We start from the raw sequence: 22,941 nt of genomic DNA, 5'->3' as shown, positions 1-22,941 counted from the left end.
GTCCCCCTCCCCCCTGTCCCCAGCAGTACCCTGTGCCCCGTGCCCCCCAGCCCCGTGCCCCCCAGCCCCGTGTCCCCCAGCCCCGTGCCCCCCAGCCCCGTGCCCCCCAGCCCCGTGCCCCCCAGCCCCGTGCCCCCAGCCCCGTGTCCCCCAGCCCCATGTCCCCCAGCCCCATGTCCCCCAGCCCCGTGCCCCCCAGCCCCGTGTCCCCCCCCCACCCCGCGCTGTCCCCGCTGTGTCCCCCCCTCCCTGCCGACGCCGATCCTTGGGCTCCTGCAGCGCCGATCCCGGCCGCCAGGGGGCGGAAGGACCCAGCATAGCCCAGTACGGCCCCGTATAGCCCAGCACAGCCCAGTACAGCCCAGCACAGCCCAGTACAGCCCAGTACAGCCCCATACAGCCCAGCACAGCCCAGCACAGCCCAGCACAGCCCAGTACAGCCCAGCACAGCCCAGCACAGCCCAGTACAGCCCAGCACAGCCCCATACAGCCCAGCACAGCCCAGCACAGCCCAGTAAAGCCCCATATAGCCCAGCACAGCCCCATACAGCCCAGCACAGCCCCATACAGCCCAGTACAGCCCAGCACAGCCCCATACAGCCCAGCACAGCCCAGTACAGCCCAGCACAGCCCCATACAGCCCAGCACAGCCCTGTACAGCCCCGTACAGCCCCCATAAAGCCCCATACAGCCCCATACAGCCCCATATAGCCCAGCACAGCCCCATACAGCCCAGCACAGCCCCGTACAGCCCAGCACAGCCCTGTACAGCCTAGTACAGCCCCATACAGCCCAGCACAGCCCCATACAGCCCAGCACACCCCAGCACAGCCCCGTACAGCCCTGTATAGCTCCATGCAGCCCAATACAGCCCCGTACAGCCCTGTACAGCCCAGCGCTTCCCTAGTATGGCCCAGAACTGCCCAGTCCATCCCAGCACCACACCCACTGCCCCCAGCACCAGCCAGAGTGCCGTCCGTACTGCCCATTAACACCCACCACCACCACCACGCTCCCAGTACCACCCAGTACTGGATCCCAGTACCAAAACCCAGAGCCCCGGTCCTTCCCCCACTACCAACCCCGAGTGCCCCCAGTGGTGCCCCCCAGTACCACCCAGTACTGCTGCCTCCCCCCCTGTACCCCTGTGCTCCCAGCACGACCCCCTACCACGCGGTGCCCTGGTCCCCTCCCTGTCCCCCTCCTCAACCCTCCCCCCCCCCGCTCCCCACCCCACAGTGCTGACACCCCCAGCCGCCTGCTCCCTGTCCCCAACAGAGCACACGCAGGCGCCCGCATCCATCCCAAAGCCAGCATTTATTTGGGCGTGCTCCAGGCTGCGGGGGGTGTGGGGGGGTGTGGGGGTGAAATGATCCTTGTGGCCATCCCCACACTCCTCACCTACAACTATGTACAACGCCAAGCAATGGGCAGGGTGCTGCAGCACCCATGGGTGCTGGAGTCCGTCCCACCGCAGCCCTGTCTCACCCCTCCTGGATGTGGCCCCGCCATGGCACGGGTCCTGTCCCCAGAGGGGGCCGAGTCCACGTCCCCGTGCCCGCAGCCGCCTTGCCCAGCCTGCTGCCAAATAACTGGAGAAACTGGGAAAGTGGGGAAACTGAGGCACTGAGGCCAGGGACAGGCTGAGTTTGTCCAGTGCCACCTCTCCCCCGTCCCTGGCTCGTCCCCCCTGCCCCTGGCTCGTCCCCCACTGTACCCCCCCCAAGGGCATCACCCCCTCACGAACCAGGCCCTGGCACCCAGCCCTCGGCGGTGCAAGCCGGGATCCTGGACCCCATGGGGCTTCGGGGGGGCAGGGAGGAAGGATGCAGGATGCGCCCCCCCCCCCCCCCCCCCCCCAGGGTCCTCCGCTCTGCCCGGTGCTGGGAGGTGATGCTCGTGTCACCGAGTGGCTATGTACAACCTGCAAATAAATACCGCTGTCAGCGGGGGGGCCGGGGCGCATGCATGCGTGTCTGCCTGCATGTGTTTGTATATATATATATATTTTATATATATTTATTTATTTATAGATATTTTTAATATTAAAAGGGGGGAAAATAGACCACTGTGCTAGCAAAGTCCCTGGCGAGGGGTTCATGTGTGCCCGCAGGTCTCTGGCGGGTGATTCCGGCGGCTCCGTGGCTTCTTCTGGTCCTGCAGCTCCTTGGCTTTGAGGGCAGCCAGTGGCTCGGGGGGGCCGGGGGCCGGGGGCCGCCAGTAGCCCTGGCAGTACTGGTCGAGGAGTCCCAGCTCAGGGCGGCTGAGGAGCTGCAGCAGGTCCTGGTAGCGTGGCGTGGGGGCTCCCGGCAGCCCGGCGGGGGGCACCTCGGCTTGGAGCAGGACGGCGTGGACAGCACGGGCGGCCAGGACGCGGAGCTGCACCCTGGTCACCGTGTGCTTGAAGTTGTTCTCGGTGGCGGTGCAGGAGTAGAGGCCGCTGTCGGAGAGCTGCAGGGCGCGCAGCAGCAAGCCCTGCTCCGTCCGCAGCACCCGGCCACCCTCGGTGCGCAGCTGCGGGGGGACGAGGGGAGCTCAGCCGGCTGCCGTGGCGCTGCCGGGCCCAGCCCTCGGCACCCGGCTCCTACCTCTTTCCGCCGGTCGCTGTTGTCCTTCTGCAGCAGCCACTTGACGGTGGCCTGCGGCGAGCGTGGCTGGCACTCGAGGAAGGCGGTGCTGCCCTCCACCCCGTACTGCACGGCCTCCACCGCGTTCTTGTTGGCTGCGGTGGCAGGGCACGGCATGGCAGTCTGCTCACGCGCGTCCCCATGCCCCACCTCCCTCCTGCACGTATAGCTCTGCCCTGGGCAGCACCAGCCAGGGGTCTCCCTGCTGCCCGCCCACCCAGCCCCTGTTAGTGCATCCATGCACCCACCCATGGTCATCCTCTTCTGAAGTGTCCATCCATCCACCTATGTTCTTCCTCTTCCCCAGTGTATCCATCTGTCTGTCCGTCCATCCATCTATCCATCCATCCATTCATCCATCCATCCATCCATTCATCCATCCATCCATCCATCCATCTTCAATCTCCAACGTTACTAGTCGTTCATCTACCCTCCTGTCCATCCATCTGTGCTCACCTTCTTCCCCAATGTATTCCTCCATCCGTCCGTCCGTCCATCCATCCATCCATCCATCCATCCATCCATCCATCCACCTGTGCTCTTCCTTCTCCCCAGTGTATCCATCCATCCATCCATCCATCCATCCATCCATCCATCCATCCATCCATCTTCAATCTCCAGCATTTCTAGTCATTCATCTATCCACTTGTCCATCCGTCTGTGCTCACCTTCTTCCTCAATGTATTCCACCCATCCCTCCCTCCCTCCCTCCCTCCCTCCCTCCTTCCATCCTTCCCTCCCTCCATCCATCCATGCTCGCCTTTTCCCAATACATCCCTCCACAATACATCCATCCTCCCTCGAGGACACCCGCTATCTGGCCATTGCCCGCATTCCCCTGCCTCCTACCCCCATGCCCTCCCAGGGACTGCCCCCCATCTGCCTGCCCCGTGCCCCCCACCCCGTGGGGCTGCGCCCCATGCCCCTCACCATTGGAGTTGTAGCCCCGGCACTGGCGCATGGGGTTGCCGTGTCGGATGTCCTGCCGCCTGCTCCGCCTGCAGGGAGGCAGGAGGTGACCTGGGGAACCTCCTGGGGACCCCCGTGCCCACCCCCCCCCCCAAATCCCACCTCTTAGAGGATGCCGAGTAGCGGCTGCAGGCCTTGCCGTCCCAGGCACAGTAGGGGTCCCGCGCCAGGCAGCAGTCAGCGCAGGCTTCTCCGTACACGTCGCACCGGTGCAGGGCCAGGTGGGTCACTCCTACGGCCGAGGACACGTAAAGCTGTTGCTGTTGGGGGGACAGAGAGGACAGGGTAAGATGTTCTCTGGCCGCGTGGCCTTGTCTCCAGCCATGAGGGACCAGCACCAGTTAGCTGCGGCCTCCCAGTGCTGGGAGCAGTGGAGACAGCTCAGCCTGGAGCCACCCGGCGCCAGCTCGCCCTGGGGCCACTTGCAGGCCTCCCTGAAGGCCGCTGCCATGGGATGGTGACAACAGGCAGTGCTGCAGCCAGTGCTGGTCCCCAGCCATGTGCTCCACTCACCCTCTTGGAGGAGATGGTCATCGTCTTGATGGGTGCCGGCACCTAGATTGGGGCAGGAGCAAGGGACATGGGAGGGGCCCGGCCTGATGCCGGGTGCCCAGGGTGGGCACCCCAGACCCACCCTGGGCAGCTGGGGAGGACGAGGGGCCAGCAGGCAGAGGGATGATGCTGCACGTCCCCCTGAGCTGCCCAAAGGACTGGTTGGTGCCAGCTGCAGGCAAGGGGTGGAATGGGGCACGGCTGGGCTGGGGATACTCAGCGGCAGGAGCAGGACGAGCCAGCCCTTACCTTGAACACCTCAATCTCCTCCAGCATCAGCTCCTCCGTCTCCATGTCGTCCCGGGGCAGCACAATGACTTTCTGCACTGTGCCCCGATCTGCAAGACACCAGGGTGCCTGGATGCTCAGTGCCACCGGCAGGGCACCCGCGCCCTCCCCTCCTAGAAGGGGGTCCCTGATGGGGCCAGGGATGTAGGGAAGGACCCCCCGCCCTCCAAGCACATCTTCATCTGCCTCCTTCTGCTGCCATGGGTGTAGTGTGCCACTCGAGTCACTGTTCCCAGCGAGGGGCTGCCACTGCTCAGGGCAGGGGGACAGCTGCTGGGGATGGACACTGGGTCAGGGGAAGGACCGGGATAGAGCACGGTGGCCCTAGGATGGGCAATATGGAAGGGGAAGCACCAAGCTGGATGATGGTGCCCCCAGCATGGGGAATGGGGCTGGAGAGCTGGGTCTGGGAGGTGGGAGGGACCAAGCTGGATGGTGGTGTCCTGGGGTGGGCACCGGGGCAGGGGAAGGGCAAAGCTGGATTGCAGCAACCCCAGGACGAGCAGTGGGACAGGGGAGGGACCAGGACGGATGGCGGTGTCCTAAGATGGGCAGTGGGACAAGAGAGGGACCGGGACAGATGGTGGTGTCCTAGAATGGACACCAGGGCAGGGGATGGGCCCTGACGCTCACGGGGCGCACGGCACAGGGCTCTCAGCCCCTCGCCCTGCTCCCACGGGGGTGCCAGCAGAGGGCCCCGCATTCTGGCCAGCCCTTGCGGTGCCCGTGCCCTCCAAGGCCGCGCTGGAGCATGCTGCGTTCTCTGCGGTGTGCGGCGTGGGTACCTGTGCCCAGGAAAAGCACCTCATAGCGCCCGTCTGCCGCGTCCACCTGGTCGACAGCGATGGTGGTGAAGCGGTAGTTGACGTTGGTGCGCACGACCAGCGGCTGGCGGTGGGTCGGGTACACGGCGTGGTACATCAGCGGGTGCGCGCGCATGAAGTTGATCACCTCGTCGGGGTAGTCCTTGGTTGACTTCATGGAGGGCGTGAAGGTCCCCCCGGGGCACTGCGGGCAGGCGGAATGCAGCGGTGGGGTCCCAGCTGCCCTGGGACAGGCGGAGGCACCGGGTGCCGTGCCCACGTGTGCCCGGGGTACTTACAGTGCCTGGCCTGGGGTAGGGCATCTTGCCCGTGTAGGGCATCCACTGGTAGTTGGGGCCCTCCTTGTGCGCGAAGGGCCCGTTGAACACCATGCGGATGTCGGCCATGGAGTAGACGCAGACGGCTGAGCCCTTGAACACTGACCTGGCAGGAGTGGCATGGCCTCATGGACCTGCGGCCACCTCCAGGCTGACCCCCCCTCACCCCGTGCCCACCTCAGCATCCCCAGGACCCCCACCCACCTCGGCAGGAGCCCCCTAGCCCCAGGGACCGCCATGCCACAAGGGCACTGTGCTCACCCCGATGCGGAGAAGACGGCGTAGATAACGGGGTTCTTGGTGTCCTGTGTCTGCTGGATGAAGACGTCCTCTTGGGACAGAAGGAAGAGTGTGTCACCACCAGGGGATGGGCAGGGACCCCTTGCCGTGGTGCTGGGTGAGAGGGAGGACGGTGCGGGAGCAGTGCCTCGCTCCTCTCCCAGCCAGGACCAGCAATGGGACTCCCAGACCTCCCAAAGAGAAGGGGCACCGTGCCCCCTCCCCAGGCTGCCCTGAAAGCCTCCAGGGGTGCAGAACGACCACCAGGGTGACCCAGCCCCCTCCCACAGCGCCCACGTGCTCACGGAGCTCATCAAAGTGCGTCTCAATCCCATCGGGTCCCGGCACTGAGCAGACGAGACGGGCCTTCAAGAAGGTGCTCCACTTGTTCACCAGGCAGCAGTGGCCCCCATCGTCGTTCTGCGGCACAGGGACGATGCTCAGCCCGGCGCGGCTCGGCACCGGCACCCTGCCCGTGCCACTGCTGCCCCGCCGCACGCACCAGGCAGATGCGCCCGATGCGGGAATAGACCCCCGGGCTCATCGGGGCATCAGCGGACTTCTCGCGGAAGAAGAAGTAGAGTTTGTCGTCGTTCCTCTCGCTGCTGTCGGGGATGAGCTGGGCACGGATGAAGGCTGGGTCTGCAAGGGCACGGGGCAGTGCCGTCAGCCTGGGGGCACCCCCAGCGCCCCGCTCCTGCAGAGCCACAGGCGTGGTGGCATGGGGAGACCTGCCAGGTCTCTCCAGCGGTCATCGGCTGGGGGGTCCACGCTGGATGGTGGGAAGCCTCTCCTTGCCATCCATCAGCCCGTGCCCCGCCGGTGCTGACAGCTCCCCCTCTTCAATCCCTGCCCCGGCAGCTCCCAGGCCCAGCAGGACCATCCCATCTGCTCTGCTCTGTTTACTCAGCTGCTGCCCTGGGGCCGGGGGTGCTCCACGGGGGCAGGAGGAGCGCTTGGGGTCACTGACTGCAGGCGACACGGTTGAAAGCTCAGCCCTGCGGAAACCCCCGCACAGGCTCCAACAGAGACAGCCCTGCTGGATACTCCCACCACACTGCAAAGCCCCAGGCATATCTGTCACCATGCCCCAGGCAGGTACCCCTCTATCCATCTGCCCTAGATTTCGATCTATCCATCCATCCATCCATCCATCCAACGAGCCATCCCACATCCATCCATCCACCCATCCATCCATCACCCACCCATCCATCACTCATCCACCCACCCACCCATCCATCCACTCATTCACCCGCCCAGCCGTCCATCAGCCACCCACCCATCATCCATCTGCCCACCTATCCACCCACCCACGCATCTGTCCATCCATTCACCTGGCATCCATCCGTCCATCCCCTACCCATCTGTCCCCCATGCCTGCACGCATCCATCGCCTGTCCCGCACCACCACGCATGCACCTGCCCACACTGGCTACCGTCTCTGCGCGGGGAGAAGGACGCAGTGTGACACACTCCATCGCATCTCTAAGGCTGGAGCCATGGGGTCCCTGAGGAACCTGGGCCAATGCCACCCCCTACCAACCATTGAGCCAGCGTGAATTGTACTGGTCCGTCCTCATGGCCGTCTGCTTGCCCATGGTGCGGAAGATGGCTGCGTCGGTGCCCATGAAATCAATGTATACGCCGGCATAGAGCTCTTCATCTGCAGATGGGGGGGGGCAGAGGTCAGCCAGCCCCCAGACACCCCTGTCCACCCACCTTCTCCCACTGCCCCCAGGCTCCATCCAGCCCTGGTCAGGAGTCACCAGGCCACCAAGAAACGCATCCCGGAGAGCACTGGAGGATGTGACTGGTCTGCAAGGAACCCCCAGTCTGCAGGACTGGAGCCAGCCAGGTGCCCAGTGCCACCACTCGCGGCCAGGGTGGCAGGAGCCGGAGCCCAGCTTCTCGGGGCCACGCAGGGAGTGCTCCCTCTGCACATCCACGGGCCCTGGGGAGCCACAGGACTCACTTATTAATGCAGAGACGGTGTCCACCTTGGGGTCATAGGAACACTTCCCTTTGCCCGACTCCAGCTTGTCCGGCTCCAGGTAGAAGATATAATCCTGGGGAAGGAAGCAGAACAAGGAGCTTGTGACATTTTCCCCCTCTGTCCCCGTGGCACCTTCCGAAGCAGAGGCCTCCTCGGAGTGGAGCACAGCGGCCACCAACGCTGCCCGCTGAAGATGAACGTGACGGGACCACAGCGGTGTCTGTAGGACTCCCGAGAAGCCGAGGTCTCCAGGAAGTGCTCCGCAGGTGTTGCTGGATGCTGCTCTGTGCCCTCCGCCGCGCGGGTCTGTCACCGCTCGTCTTGGACAGGATGAACGCGGGGCGCTCCCTAGAGCCGCTTCGTGGCCCGCTGGCACGAGGGTGGCCCGGCCATCGCGGGGCTGCTGGGACCACTGGCATCGCGCTGACTCCAGCCACTGGTGGGCAGGGCTTGGCTGCAGGCACAGCTTGGCTGCCAGACCTGGCAAGGAACTCGGCACGTGTCCTGGCAAGGACCCATCTTCCACCAGCATCCACCACGAGCTTTGGGGCCAGCCACCCCGCGCTGCCAGGAGCCGCTCTCTCCGCTGTCACCGCTGCCCTCCCCAGGCCACCACACCCCCGTGCCAGGGCGAAACACAGCCTGCCTCCCGCAGACCACGCAGAACCTCCTGCCCTGCCGGCCAGGACACCCTGAGTGTCCCCAGAACACAGCTCTGAGGACAGGGCGAAGCAGCTCCAAGCCGGCACCCACCGGGCAACCCAGCATGGCCGTGCCTCGGGTGGTACGGTCCCTGCACGGCAGGAGGGGCTGGGGGGGACAAGAGGGTCACTGCAGAGCACCTGGGCTCTGGGAAGGGCAGGCCAGGCCAGGGACACTCGCCAGAGGGGTGCTACCCACAGGGACACTAGCCACAGGGACACTAGCCATGGGGACACTAGCCATGGGGATACTGGCTGTGGGGATACTGGCTGTGGGGACGCTAGCCAGGGGGATACTGGCCATGGGGACACTAGCCATGGGAATGCTAGCCATGGGGATAGTGGCCATGGGGATGTTGGCCATGGGAGCACTAGCCATGGGGATGCTAGCCGTGGAGATGCTAGCCACGGGGATATTAGCCATGGGAATGCTAGCCCGGGAGACGCTAGCCATGAGGATGCTAGCTATGGGGACACCAGCCATGGGGACATTAGCCATGGGAACGTTAGCCATAGGGATGCTAGCCATGGGGACACTAGCCATGGGGATGCTACCACAGGGGCGCTAGCCATGAGGACACCAGGCATGAGGATGCTCTACATGAGCACACTTGCTGCAGGGATGCTCGCCGCAGGGACACCAGCCGTGGGAGGTTCTTCCTCTCCCATCTTCTCCCTCTGCAAGACATCCTCTCACTAGCTCCTCCTGGCACCCGGGGGCTGCCAGGGCACCCAGCCCAGCACCCAGAGGTGGGCATGGGCCTGCTGGGACGGCCCCGCTTCCTCCAGCCCCATCGCTGCACCACATCTAGGTTACCTCCTTACCCTGCCTGGCACCGGCACCAAGACCTCTCTGGGGACAAGCCCTGGTGGTGCCACGTCACCCTCCCCGCCAGCAGGCTGCGAGCCCTCGCAGGTGTGTGCTGAGCACTGCTGTGTCCCCCACGGGCAATGGGGGAGAAGTGGTTCAAGCCCCCGGCACGGGGCAGGAGGTGCCTGCAGCTGCCGCGATGCTGGTGGCTGAGAACATCAGGCTGTCCCCCCCGAGCTGACAGGGATGTTCCCTTTGGAGAGGAGGAGACGGGGCAGAGGGACGCGTGGGCAGGATGGGGCAGGGACAGGGACAGGGAGGACCCAGGCTGGGGGCCCCATGCCCATGCGCTGACCCATGTTAGTCCAAGGGGGGGGGGACACTGTCAGGGCAGGCTGGATGCCGGCTGTCCCCAGGAGAAGCTGGGGACACCACCACCTCCCCGAGCCTGCCGCCCACTCTGGTGCAACGAGGCCCTCTCCCCAGGCAGGGCAAAGCAGATGGACGCTGGCAAGGCAGCTGCTCAGCGACACTTTTGCAGACCCTACCAAAACACCTCCTGCACATGGCCGTCCCGAGTCCCCTGCCTCTGTGGACAATCGGATTTGAAGGGACACAGCGAGCCCAGAGACGGGAAAAGCCAGCAGTGGAGGCGGGGGGAGGACTGCCATCCCTGACAGTGTCCCCTGCTGGGACGCGTGCGAGGGGGAAGGAGTTAGTGAGAGCAGGAGGGGGGAGATGCCGGGCCGTTGCCGGAGAATGCTTTGCAGAGAGGAGGGGAGGCAGCGGGGCGGGGGGGGGCACGGTGACAGACCCCCAACCCGGGAGCTGCTGGTGGGAAGGAGAAGGAGCCCGCGGCTCCGGTGCGCCCGGGGAGAGGTGGGCACGGCTGCGGCGGGCTCCCAGACCCGTTCCCACCTTGCTTTCTGCCGGTCTTGGGCTGCGGGGGCCGTCGGCGGCTCTGCTTTCCCGGCCTCCCGGAGGGACGGGCTGGCTCGGCGGAAACCCCTGGGGAAAAGGAGCAGGGCAGAGAGTTAGCGCCGGGGGGTTGGAGAGGGTCCCCCCGGGCTGGGGGCTGCGGGACGGCTCTGGCAACCCCTGTCCCCATGGCACAGTGCTCTTCACTGGCTCTGCACGCAGCTGGAGGGGACAGCAGCAGCCTTGTCCCCAGGGCTATCGTGCTGTCCTCGACTGCGTGGGCATCCCTGGTCGTCCTCGAGTGCTGCAGCACCCATGAAATGTCACTGACGGTTGCAGTCCGGGGTGGTTTAAGCCACGTCAGCCTCTCCCTGCACCAGTCCTGGGGGGCACTGGGGCAGCCCCCATCCTTGTCTGGCACCACACGCCTCCCTCGGCTCGGCTCGCCGAGCCCGACCTGCTCCACGTGGACAAGACGAGGACGCGGTCGGGGGCTGGGGGTGATGCGGAGCTGGGGCTGCCCCCGCGGCAAGCAGAGCCCCCCGGCCACCCTTGCAGTGTGCCACAGCGGTCACCCTGGAACTGCTTCTTCCACTGCACGTCCAACCCGGCGGGGCTCCGACACCACCCTCTTGGGTTACTCCACGGTCATCGGGGCAAGGTGACGTTGTTCTCCCTTGCTGGCAGCCGAGGGTCCCACGGCGCATGCCACCGCTGTGCCTGCTCACCCGTGGCACCGGGCCACCACGCTCCTCCTTGCAAAATGCCAACGCTGGCATGGAGTCAGGCGTCTTCTCCATCTGCGCCACGGGGTCCCCGTGAGCCAGCGCATCCCTCGCGGCGGGGCAGGAGGGCACGTCGGAGCGGAGCCCGCGCCGGGTCCAGCCGATCCAGGTGTGAAGACGAGTCCTCGGTCTGCAGAGGTGGCTCGGCCACGCTCAGCATCGCCCCACCGGCGCTCAGCGTGTCGCTGCCCCCCGAGCCCCCTGGTGCTGGCCCCCGGGACCTGCCCGGCAGCAGGACCGGCCGCAGCCCCCGTCCCTCCCGCCCCTCACCTGCGCTTTGCGCCCGCGGTTGATGAAGGCGCAGATGGGGTTGTAGGCGCCAGTGCCGCACACGTAGAGGTGGGTCCGGTTCCAGGGCTGGATCAGGCGGATGAAGTTACCACACTCCCCCTGGGAAGAAGAGGATGGGGTGGCAGCCACGCAAAGTGGCACTGGGCATGGGCTGGCACAGAACACGTGCTGGTGTTGGGCACGAGCTGGCACGGGTCATGGGTTGGCATGGGCCGTGGCTCTGGCACACCTGGGGGCACAGCTCTGCCAGGGGGATGAAGCCACGTGGGGAGCTGTGCCTCCTGCTCGCCCACGAAGGCTCCCCTGGACGTGCCCGGCTGGCACAGAAGGGATGGCAGGACACGGCGACACCTCCGAGTGCCGCCCCCGTCCCAGCACACCCAAGGCACAGCGGACCCCGGGGATGCCTTTTCCAAGGGAGGACACGATGGCACGAATTCCCCTCAGCGTGGTGGCCACCAACCCCTCTGCCGCTACCAGAAGGGGGCTCACGGTGGACACGAAAGCCCCGGGGACGGCTGGAGTCACCAACAACACAAGGACTCGAAAGCCACCGGAGACCCAAGCAGGGCCTCGGAGCAGGACGCCAGCTCCAGAGACAGGGTGGGAGCAGCAGGGGCAGCTCGGCGGGCGCTGGTCGCACTTACGTTGCTGTTCTTGCCGGACAGGATGCACTCCTCAATCCTCTGCGGGGGGGCAGGCCAGTGGATCTGCAGAAATACAGGAGATGGGGAGTGCGGGGCTGCTGGCCCCTGCCCTGTCCCCTCCCAGCCCCAGCACCACCACGCAGGACCCTCGGGACACCCAGCCCCACGTCCCCGCCGGGCCCCCAGCCCTCCGTCCCGAGCGGCGGCAGCTTACAATGAGGGGCTCGCGGTTGATGTCGTGCAGGTCCAGTGAGAGGACGTAGTCCTTGCTGCCCACGTACATGCGGTCATGGTCCTCGTCCTTCAGCAGGATGCGGTAGTCGCTGGAGTTGAGCAGGAAGTTGAAGAAGTGCGCGGTGCCGGTGGCCTTCAGCTCTGCAGGGCGCGGGGCAGCACGTCAGCACCCTGCCGGTGTCAGCACCCGGCCCCAGCGCCGCGGAGCATCCAGCCCTGCCGGCCCGGCTGGGGACACCGGCTGGCACGGGGGTGAGCTGGGACGGGGGCGAGCTGGGACGGCCAAGGGCGGCCAGGACACGGGGCAGCGCCGAGGGCCAGCCCCCAGCAGCAGAATGGGGATGCCCACTGAGACGGGGCACGAAGGGGGCTGGTTGTCCCAGCCAGGAGCCTGCGGCTCCTGAAATCTCTGGCATCAGCACTGTCCCCCTGCTCCAGTCCCCTGTTGAAGTGTCCCCACGTCCCAACCCCTAGGACAGGGGAGCAGGGACCCAAAAGAGACGACTGCCGGGTGTGTGTGTGGGGGGGACGGATCCCCCCCCACCCCGCGCCCCCCTTTGGGAGTTATTTTTAGCCTGAGTGTGGGAGAAACGAGTGAAAGAGGATAATGAGGGTCATGAATATTCACAAGTGCAGCGAGGCAGCCAGATGGAAGGCAGAAGTGCTGCAGATGATGTGGGACGGTGCCAAGGACCACGCGGCAGGGGCAGGGCACTGGCGAGACTTGGGGGGGGGGGGGGGGGCAGAAGGAGGAATGCTGCTCCCCCTGCCCCCCCCCCCACCTCCCTGCCCCCATCCCCGGTGCCAGGCATCCCCCAGCACCCGCAGAGCACAAGGGGCTGGGGTGGCTCTGCCACTACCCCCCCAGGGATGCCGCCTGTGCATGCCGCCTGTGCCGGGCGCTGCTCCTTCGGGAGGTGCCGCCCCGAGGGCACGCCACCAGCATCCGTCGGAAGCCAACTCCAGCAGATGCCAGACCCGGTTGGCGTGTGATGGGTGCTGCGGGTGGCCCTGTGGGGCTGGGGGCAGCCCCCCGGCCTCCCCTCCCCGCAGGGCAGGCACGCACACAGCGCTGGGTCTGCTCCGGGAAGGAGCGAGCTGGCTTCCAGGCACGGCCGGGCACGGAGCCAGCGGCCGGCGGCCGCTCCTGGCCAGGATGCCGAGCGCCTGAGACCTCCCCGACCTTCTGCTCCCGAGTCCCGCGGGGCGCCGGCCGCGTCCCAGCGGTCCCCTCCCATCCCAGCACCTCCGGGACGTGGGGGGGGGGGGATCTCCCCTGATCCTCTGCTTGGGGAGGGGGAGCCTCCGGGCAGGGGTGCTCGCCCACCCCTGGGGATGCCCGTCGGGGATGGGGGGGTGACGTGACGCGGCCCCATCCTGCTCTGGGAAACAGCACCACGGGAGGCGGCACCCCCACGCCCCAGCGATCACGGCCGGGGGGCTGCACCCCTGCGGTGCTGCCCACAGCCCCGTGACACCAAGGGCACGCGCGGCCCCTCGCTCTGCCGCTGACGGGCAGGGGGGTGAACCCCCCCGCGGCCTCCGACCTCCCGCTCCCGGGGCCCCCCGGCCCCCAGCTGGCAGGGATCCGGAGGAGCCAGCTCGTTAGCGGACACACCTGATGAGCACACCCCGCTCCCGCCTGGCCCTGAGCTTAATCCCCTTTTAATTGCCTGCAGGCCCCCGCCTGGGGGCGAGCCCCCCCCAGCTGCCCCTTACCCGCACAGGTGGCCTCCCTGGGGACGGGGGGACCAAGCCCCCTTGCGCGGCACCGCAGGGCGGGCTGCTCAGCGCCCCAGCCCTTTCTTGCCACACGGGCCTCGTGGTGTCACCTTGGTGTCACCTCTCCATCGCCGTTACGTGGCTGGGAGCACGAGATTTAACGACCCCGGCCCACCAGAGATTTAACGACCCCGGCCCACCAGCGGCCACAGGAGACGCCAGCAGCCCGGGAGCCGGCCCGCTGAGCGGCGAGGAGAAGCCGGGAGCAGCGCAGCCCCATCACACGCTCCGTAAAGCCCAATTCCCCTCGGTTTTGTCCCATATTTACAGCTCTTCCTCGCACCTAGCGGCTGCCGCCCACGCGGCCAGGCGCGTGCCCTTGTCCCAGCCGGGAGGAAGGAGCTGTCCCCAGCTCCGAGGGGACAGCAGTGGGGTGGCACGGACCCCCGTGCGCCGTGGTCGTGGTCCCCGAAGCACAGGTGAGGTTTTGCAGGTCCCTAAAAAGCAGAACTGGGCACACCCCGGGGGTGGGGGGCTGGTGCAAAGGGTTAATCCCATTAGGGACAGGGCGGCCACCTCCCCAGGTGCTCCATCAGCCCATCCCCTGCGCCTGCGAAACCAATTACACCCGATCTCACCTAATTAGTTTCTAATTACGGGCTTGTAGTGCATTCAACATAATTAGCATGTAAATTACACGCCGTGTTTATATTCAATAACCGCTCTGCCCGCTCCTGGCAGCAGAGATGACGGTGCCTTTTGGGAGCCCTTTTCTTTATTCTAATCTGGGGGAATGAATTTAATTCACGTGCCGACAGAGCCGCCCGGCTGCGCTGCGATGCCTGCACCGGTCCCCAGGGAGCGGAGACAGCTGGGGACAGGCAGAGCGGCCCCAGCGGGGCAGGGATCAGTGCGGGGCCGTGCCGGGATCGGGGCCGACGCAGCGCGATGCCGGCAGCCGGGGGCACGGCCGCTTCCCACGGACCTGCCCAGAGCCTTTCGCCCTGCCTGCTCCCCACGTTTTGGGGAGGTTTCTCCAATTTCCCCAAATTTTTGCAGGCTGCTTTGCGGGTGCTGCCTTCCGGGGAGGGTGGAGGGCCCAAACCAGGCTGGGACAGGGACCAGGGGACCAGGGTGGGTCTGGATTTGTCCCCATTTGTTGTTATTGGGGCTGATCAAAGAGCCGGGTGGGTTGCCTTATGAAAGCGGAATTGCTTATTTGTTTGAGCATCACTTCGCTACCCCTTGATGGGTTATTTATGATGTAATTAAGCTAATTACATGTAATAAGAGTTTCCGTGGCCCCGAGCCAAGCTCTTTTCCCATTTAACCGACTCACAGGTGGTAGGGAGCCGAAGGAGCCTGACGGGGGCTCGGAGATGAAATGGCTCCGGCTCCCGCGCCACCGAGCACGGCGGCTGCCAGCGCTGCTCGCTGTGCCCGTGAGCCGCTCGCAGCCCCCTGGGGACGGACCCTGGTCCTCCCCGTGACAGGTGCCGCGGCACCCGGTCAAGCCCCGCATCAAAGCGGCCAGCTCCAGATTTGGGCACGGTCCAAAAAAAAAAAAAAAAAGGCAAAAAAAAAAAGCTTTTTTTTTTTTTTTTTTGTCAGCCAAAACGCTGATTCATCCCCAGCCAAGAGGGAGCGGGGTTTTGGAAAGCCTAGCTGAAAAATGACCCCTGGAAACCTACTCGGCGAGAGCCGCCGCCACGCACCGCCTTCGCTGCTCCGTGGTTTTGGGAAATCTTGGTTCCCCCGGCCCCGGGAGCAGCCGGCCCCGGCGCTGCGCGGGAGCGCCGCGCGTTTTTCCAGGCAATTTGCTGCCCGCCAAAAAGGCGGCGGGGAAGGAAGCAGCTCAGATTGCTCCAGGTAGGGGGCCGGCGGCGGATCCTGCCACATTTTTCAAGGCGGTTGGATCCTTCCCCTTCTTCCAGCGGTATCAAATTCAGGACCATTCACCGCCGCTGCTTTTGGGGGGAAAAAAAAAAAAAAATCGGTGGAAGGGCAAAATATCAGAGGGAGGAGGCAGTGGGCGAGGGGACAGGGCGCTGCGGGAGCCTGGTGCGTCCCCGGAGCTGGCTGTCCTTGTCCCTGCCCGCGCGTCCCCCCCATCTGGCCGTGTTTATTTGAAGCCGCCGGCATCACGCGCGTCCCACAGCTGCAGCAGCTTAGGCGGGCGCCTGGGCGGCCCCGGCCCCCGGCCCCCCTCCGGCCATCTGCCACCGGCAGCCCCCCGGCGGGCACGCGGCGTCCCAGGACCCGGGCAGGGAAACTGAGGCAGGGAGCGGGCGGCAGCGCGGTCCCGCTCCGGGACGTGTTTTTTTTTTTATTATTATAATTTTTCATTTAAAGTGATTTATTATTTTTTTTTCCCCCCACTCAGATGGGGGAAATAGGTGGGAAGGAGCGGAACCCGCCCTGCTGCCCACCCAGCCCTTCCCGCTGCCCGGGTGGGACGGTGACCCCGCCGGCTGGGACGGTTCCCAGAGGTGACAGCCGTGACCGCCGGGGACAGCGGCTCCCTTTTGAAGCCCAGCCCGGGGCCCTGACCCCACAGGCGCCCCGCGGCGCTGTGCCTTCCTCCCCGCACCGCCGCCGCTGAATCACCGCCACCTCCCGCATCCTCTCCCCATCACCTCCTGGGAAAGCCCAGCCCGGGGAGCTGACGTCCTCGGTGCCCGAGCCCACCCGGCCCGGAGGAAACCGGAGGAGAGGGGGGCAGCAGGATGCGCCCGGGAGAGGGGGAAATTGCTAGCAAGAAGATGATTAAAAATATCCACCCTATTTCTGGCCAGCACGGAGCAGAGAGCCGGGAAGAGCTGTTGGCAAAACAGAGCCGCTCCGCGGCCTCTCCCTCTTCCAGGGAAGCACGGGACCGCGCTGTTCTTTCCATGCTGGCCACCTTCCTGCCCGGCCACCGCGGCCGCGGGGACGCCGGCACAGGAAAGCCTTGACAGGGAGGACGGGCAGCGGAGCCGCAGGGTCCCCACCGGTCCCACCCCAGGGCAAGGGACGCAGGCACCAGCCCCTTGACACCGCAGCCTTTCCTTGTTTTTTGTTTTTTTTTTTTTTTCCCTTTCCCCTAAGCACTACGAGCACAATTTAGTAGAGGATGACGCAGGCCCCCGGGAGCTGCGACGAACGCCACTTCCTCCCCGAGCGAGCGATAACAAGCGAGGCAAACAAACCCGGAGATGCTCCCGGCGCTGGCCGGGCTCCAGGCAGCGCGTCTGAGGCCGGAGGGGCGGGGGGGGGACACACGGGGGTGCCGCCAGCCCCCCCAGCACTCCGCAGGACCACATCCAGCCCCGGCAGCAATGCTCCGGCCTCCGACGGGCAGCTCCGGCCAGAAGGATGCTGCGGGCGGCGGTGGCACCCGAGCCCGCCTCGGCCCTGTCCCCTTCCCAGGGCTGTCCCTGGGGGCACGTCCCCGTCCCCGTCCCTGACCCTGTCCCCATCCCAGCAGCGGCCCCAGCCCTGCCTGAGGCCCGTTCTCCTCCGCTGGAGCTGCTGCAGGAGCGGGGCTTGGGAAGGGACGGGTGACATGTCTCTGAGACCCCACAGGTAGCGGGCCGGGGCTGGACGTGCGCGTGAAGGACCCAATCCCACGGCACACCCGGCCCAAGCCGTGCTTATTCGGGATTAATTTGGCTGCCTGGGGCTTGGCAGGTGGCTGCATAGCAGCGACAGGCGTTAACGCGCACCGTGCCAGGCAGCAGGAGCATGTCCCCGGCTTCCCCGGGAGCCTTCCTGCGGGACAGAGTGGGGCGAGGACGTGGACCCCTGCCTCAAAGCACCCCGCTCCCTTCTGCCAGCTGGGGCACCCCAACGCCCCTGACCTACCTGCAGCCCGGGGGGGACACGAGGATGTCCCTGCGCCGGGGGGGTAAGGACGCGTCTGCAGGTGGCAAACAGCAGCACGGCCTCCGAACGCCCCGGCCTTGCCCTGGCAGCGGCCAAAACCCCTCCCGCGGTCTCTTCCAGGCGGCCCTGCCGGGTCGCGGGGTGCCTGCGGGACCCGGCTCAGCCGCACAAGCAGCAGCCAGCCCCGCTCTGGGCAGGAATCGCTCCCTTGCCTCTCGCCCGGGCTTGTCCCCGGCCTCTTCATACCACAGATTTTCGTGCCGAGGCCAACCTTCACCTCCAGCAGCCCGCCCTGACCCGCTGGGGGTTGCGGCTGGTGCCCTCCGCTGCTTCGCTCTGCATCCCCTGGGGGGGGGGGGCTCTGCCGGCCCCAGCAGGCGGGGGGGCTGCAAGGCAGCGGCTGCAGCCCCCCAGCACCCTGTAAGCAGCCACCGGAGCCCGTAACCCCCCCGGACTGCAGGGTGGGGAGAGCCGGGCGCACACCCAAGCCCTGACCGGGAGAGCCCGTTCTGGGGGGGTCCCCGGGGTGCAGAGTCTGAAGAGACGAAGAGCGGTGGGGACAACGTGCTTCGCAGCCCCCCCGGGACGCAGGGAGGAGGGTGCGGGCACCCCGGCCCCCAGCCCCGCTCCGTCCATCACCTCTCCCAGCACAGGCTGGGAGCATGAAACTGGATCCATCCCACCGCCCCCCCCAGGGTGAGTCAGGAAGCACCTACGCCCCCTGGTACCGAAGGGTTAACCCCTTCCCCCCCCCCCCAATCCCCCCGGCTCCCTGCCAGCTCCAGGCGTTAATACCAGCTTGGGGTCGGCATCAAGCTGCTGTCTGGCCCCGCCAGCCACCGTGCTCCACGCTGGGGCTCCCCCCGCCCAGCCACGGAGCCCCTCCAGATGGAGGGGGGCACCCAGCCATGTGCTGGGGGGGGAGAACGGCACAGGAACCCCACAGGGACGCGGATCCCAGTGGGATTTCCCAGCAAGGAGATGCCCAGAGAACGGTGGCCCCGTAAAGGGCTGCGGGGGTCACCTCCCACCCTCCCCTTGCCCCCCCCCACCCCCCCGCCTGCTGCTCTTACCTTTGAAGGAGAGCTGCACCCTGGGGGTGGCAGGCACGTAGTCCTTGGCGTGGGCGGCCCGCCAGCCCAGAGTCAGCAGGGTGGCCCACAGGAGGACGCTGACCACAGGCATGGTGTGCGCACGCCGGGGTCCCAGGGCACGGGGCTGTCCGGGGGGGGCGCGCCTGCCGGAGAAGGCACAGGAGGGTGGACGTCAGTTCAGGATGCCGTAGGACGGAGCGGTGTCAGGTAGACAAAGCCGGCATGCCGGCGTCCCCGTCCTCGCAGAGGTCCCCTCCCAGAGCTGCAGCACGAGCCTGGAGGGAGAAGGCAGAGACCCCGCAGTGCCCACCCAGCCCGACCCCACCGGCAGCGAGCAGGGGGCACCCTCCCCACGGAGGGGGAAGCAAGCCCAACGTCCCCCCACCGCGCTCATCGCCCGTCCGCACATCTCGTCATGTAGGAAGGGCCCCTGAGGGCGAGGAGGGGGGGGCAGGTGGCAGCCAAGCCCCACTCTGCAGCCTGGGAGGGGGCAGAAATGGGGGGGCTGGCTCACCCCCAGCTGCAGGCACAACGCCAAGCTGCAGGGCGAGGCGAGCGCAGCGGCGAGCACTGCGGCACGCTCCCGTTTCGCCCAGGTGAGGAGCATCCCCCCCCCCCCCCGCACCCCCCCGCTCCCTGGGGGTCCCATCCCCATCCCTCCTGCCCCCCCATCTCCTCCCAGCCCCAAGCAAAGGCGCAGCGAGCAGAGCCGGGATCAAATCTTTCCAACATGAGGGAAATCTGGACTTCATTATTCTGAGAACGAACACACACACCAAAAAAGAAAAAAAAAAAAAGGATTTTTTTTTCATAAATAAAAGAGGAAAAAAAAAAAAAAAAGCCCTGCCTGTGTGCCAGGCAGCTGGACTCCCTGGGGCTCCGGCACGGAGCAGAGTCCGCCAAGCTGCCTCCAGCAAGCCACACACGCACCCGGCTCAGCACGCTGCTCACGATGTCCCCAGAGCCTGGGGACCGTGCCCCCGGCGTGCGTCCCCCTCCTGAGGTGACCAGGGTGACCAAGCATCGTCCCCGTGCACTCCGGAGCCTGGCTTTAGGATTTCGGAGGCATCTGGCGGGAAGTCCCACATCTGGGGCGGGGGCTCGGCCACCTGGGAGTGCCCGGGGGGTCTCTGGGTGGCGTGGGGAGAGCGCTGCCTGTCCCCTGGGGACGTGTCCTGCAGCGCTGCGACATCGCAGACCCACCTGGGGCCGGGCAGGCTGGACGGGCAGGCGGACGGCCACCGGCCCCCGAGCATGGCTGCCCCAGAGTGAGAGTCACGCCGGGAGAGGGATGGGGACCCAGTCCCCGACGCGAGGCGGTGGTACCCCCGGGCTCCTGCCCCGCACGGGGCGAGGGCAGCGGCTGCAGCGCCGGTGGCCAGGGACGGAGGGGATGCGCGAGGGGCGGCCGGGCTGCGCGGCGAGGAGCTGCCTCTCCCCAGGGCTCCATATTTTTCTCACTATTGCCTTTGGAGCCGGTAAATATTTAGATTTGCTCGTCTCCCCGCGCGCACACCCAGCTCCGCTCCATTGTGCTGGCATTCGGGCCCCGGCCAGGCCCCCGCCGCCCGCCCGTTCCCAGGCTCTGCCCTGGCCATCACCGCGGTGCCCCCTGCAGCCGGGGCAGGCGGGGACCCCCCGCTCCTCCACCAGCTAAACCCTCAGTTGGTTGCAGTTAAAGAGCCCCCCTCCCCAGCAGCCGCCCCCCAACCCCCCCCCCCCCTCCCCGGGCAGCTTTTCGGAAATAATTCTGGCAAATCCCACTCTTGCACTTGGATGGAGCTGCGTACGCGTCAGAGACAGGGAGCGAGATGGCAAACAAAGGAAAAGAGGGAGAGGAGGGGAGAGGAGAGAGCGCACGGCGAGGAGGGGAGGAAGGGGACGGCGGCGAAGGGGGAGCCTGGGGAGGGCCGGGGGCGCCGAGGCTGGGCGAGAGGAGGCCGATCCCGAGGGGGCAGCGGGGGAAACGGCTCCGGCCAGCGCACCTCGGCCGGGAAACCTTCACCTCCAGGGTCATCTGTGCTCCGGGGAAACTGGAAACTCCGGCGCCGGGAGGGGGGGGGGGGGGGGGGGGGCCGCATTCCTGCCCGCCAGCGGCCCCCGGCCCCGCCGCCCGGCTCATTGTGGGCTGCGCGCCCCGGGCACGGCGGGGACGGGAGCGCGCCCGGGACGCAGCCCCCCGGGGCTCGGCCGCTCGCAGGCAGCCGGGGCGGGCGGCAGGGAGCGGGCGGGGAGGAAAAGCCGCCGGAGGGGAGCGATCCCCCCGCGTGTCTCCGCCGAGGAGGCAGCGGGAAGGGGGGGGGGGGGGGGGGAAAAAAAAATAAAAAAAAAAAAAAAAAAAAAAGAAAAAAAAAAAAAAAAGGAAGAAAGGAAAAATCGCTGCAGACCCGAGGAATAACTTTGCACAACTTTGCGCCGCCTTTCACCCCGGCGCGGGCCCTCCAAGCAGCCGGGCCCTCCCCGGGGAGCTCAGCCCCCAGCCCCGGGCATTCCTCGCTGCTCTCCCCGGCCCCGTATGGATGGGGGGGGGGGGGGGGGGGGGGGGGAAGGTCCCGCGGCCGCCCCACTCGTGTCCGCCCCCTCCGCGAGTGGGTGCCCGCCACCCAGCCGCCTCCCGCGCGGTGCCGCCGCCGGCTCTGCGCGTCCCTCGCTCTCGCCGTGTGCCCCCTGATCCCGGCCCGGGGCGGGACGGAGAGCAGCGGCCCCGCGGCCCCGCTCGCGCCCCGGGGATGCTCGCGGCGGGGGGGGGACGGGGGGAGGGCAGCGGGACACCCCCGGAGCCGCCCGGCAGCGGGGTGCCGGGCCGGGGGACACGCGTGGGCACGGCGACACGCGCGGCCCCGCGCCCCCAGCCCGGGACGTCGCGGGCGAGTTGCGGGCGGCGGAAAGTTTCCTGCTGGGGGGCGGCAGCCCCCGGCCGCGGCCCCGTTGCGGCGGCGGCACCGGAGGCAGCCCCCCCCCCCCTCACCTCCCCGATCCCCCCCCCCCGCGCTTACCTCGGGCGGCGGGGGAGGGCGACGGCGGGGCTCAGCGCCGCGCCGGGCACCCGCGGCCCCCCGCCATGTCGCGGCCGCAACTACCGCCGCGTCCCCGGCCCATGGAGCGGCGGCGGCGGCGGCGGCGGCGGCGGGGCGGGGCGGGGCGCGGGCGGGACTCGAACCCGCGGCGGGGCGGGCCGGGGGCTGCGCGGGCGGCGGCGGCGGCGGCGGCGGCCCGGCTCCGAGTGGGCGCCGCAGCCCGTGCGCTCGCCATGGGGCTCCGCGGGCTCGTTTGCATAGCCCCGCCCCCCGGCCCCGCCCCGCCCCGCCCCGCCCGCCCGCCGGGGCCGCGGGTTCGAGCCCCGCCCCCGCTCACCTCCGGCTCCTGCCTTTTGTTGCCCCGCTCCGGAGCCTCCGCGCCGGGCGAGGCCGGGGGGGGGGTTGGGGGGGGGGGGGAGGCCGGCGGCGGCCGCCTCCGGGAGCCGTCGCTGGGAAGGGAAGGACCGGGACCGCGCCGCCCGCCCCCCGCCCCCAGCGCCACCGCCACCTCCTTTGTCTGCAGGGCCTCGGGGTGCCGGGGGCTCCCCGGGCGCAGCGGGAGAGGCGCCGAGGCGGCGGCAGCGAGCGGCGGGGCTCCGGCTCCGAAACCAACCCCGACAAAGAGCGGCCGGGCAGGCCGGCGGCCGGGCTCCTTCCCCCCGCGGTACCGCTGCCGCTGCGACCCCCGCCCGGGCTCCCCGGAGAGCCCCCGGCCCGAGCAGGGGACAGGAGCCCTGCACAGCCCCCCCCGGGGCCGGCCCCAAAAGGCCCCGAACCCCGCTTTGTGGGGCAGGGGTTTGGCGAGGCAGGGCCGCCCGAGCACCCCCCCCGGGCCTGCAGCGGGGGGGAGCCGGGCGCTCGCTCTGCTCTGCTCCCCTCCCCGTGCCCAGCCATCCCCCGGTGCTTTTTTCCTTTGGTTTGCCTTAAAAACCGGGAGTTTTGTCACCGGCTCCTCACCGCCGGCCGGTTGCTGCGGGCGTGAGGGTGCGTGCCCGGTGCCTCCCAGCA

The 22,941-nt window shown here is 67.6% G+C and overlaps 1 protein-coding gene across 2 annotated transcripts; it reads right to left on the bottom strand.

Annotated features, from left to right (window-relative positions):
- Positions 1-1,935: 1,935 nt before the first annotated feature.
- On the bottom strand, positions 1,936-22,138 carry SEMA3F (semaphorin 3F). Of its 2 annotated transcripts, XM_067002955.1 has the most exons (19): positions 21,913-22,138; positions 18,896-19,059; positions 12,217-12,377; positions 12,003-12,065; positions 11,335-11,454; positions 10,280-10,369; positions 7,829-7,922; positions 7,400-7,519; positions 6,359-6,498; positions 6,162-6,276; positions 5,839-5,908; positions 5,539-5,683; positions 5,222-5,444; positions 4,398-4,486; positions 4,110-4,151; positions 3,699-3,856; positions 3,558-3,625; positions 2,589-2,722; positions 1,936-2,514 (listed from the first exon to the last, which is right to left on the bottom strand). In XM_067002955.1, the coding sequence occupies exons 2-19, from the start codon at positions 19,005-19,007 to the stop codon at positions 2,098-2,100; spliced, it is 2,361 nt and encodes a 786-aa protein (XP_066859056.1). In that variant the 5' UTR covers positions 19,008-19,059; positions 21,913-22,138; the 3' UTR covers positions 1,936-2,097. The 2 variants fall into 2 exon arrangements, with proteins under 2 accessions (XP_066859056.1, XP_047929942.1); XM_048073985.2 differs by lacking the exons at positions 10,280-10,369; positions 21,913-22,138 and having other exon boundaries at positions 1,940-2,514.
- Between the last annotated feature and the right edge of the window lie 803 nt (positions 22,139-22,941).

This window comes from Anser cygnoides, chromosome 10 (genome assembly GCF_040182565.1).
Source record: "Anser cygnoides isolate HZ-2024a breed goose chromosome 10, Taihu_goose_T2T_genome, whole genome shotgun sequence".
Lineage (NCBI taxonomy): Eukaryota > Metazoa > Chordata > Aves > Anseriformes > Anatidae > Anser > Anser cygnoides.
Note: the sequence above shows the minus strand (reverse complement) of the source record. Positions and strands in the feature narration are given on the sequence as shown.

Excerpts from the sequence above, each read along its gene's own strand:
- SEMA3F (XM_067002955.1), bottom strand. The coding sequence starts at position 19,007 with ATGCCTGTGGTCAGCGTCCTCCTGTGGGCCACCCTGCTGACTCTGGGC. Across the intron at positions 12,378-18,895 it reads GGTGCAGCTCTCCTTCAAAG|AGCTGAAGGCCACCGGCACC; the intron begins GTAAGAGCAGCA and ends CGCGCCCTGCAG. Across the intron at positions 11,455-12,002 it reads TGTCCGGCAAGAACAGCAAC|GGGGAGTGTGGTAACTTCAT; the intron begins GTAAGTGCGACC and ends TCTTCTTCCCAG.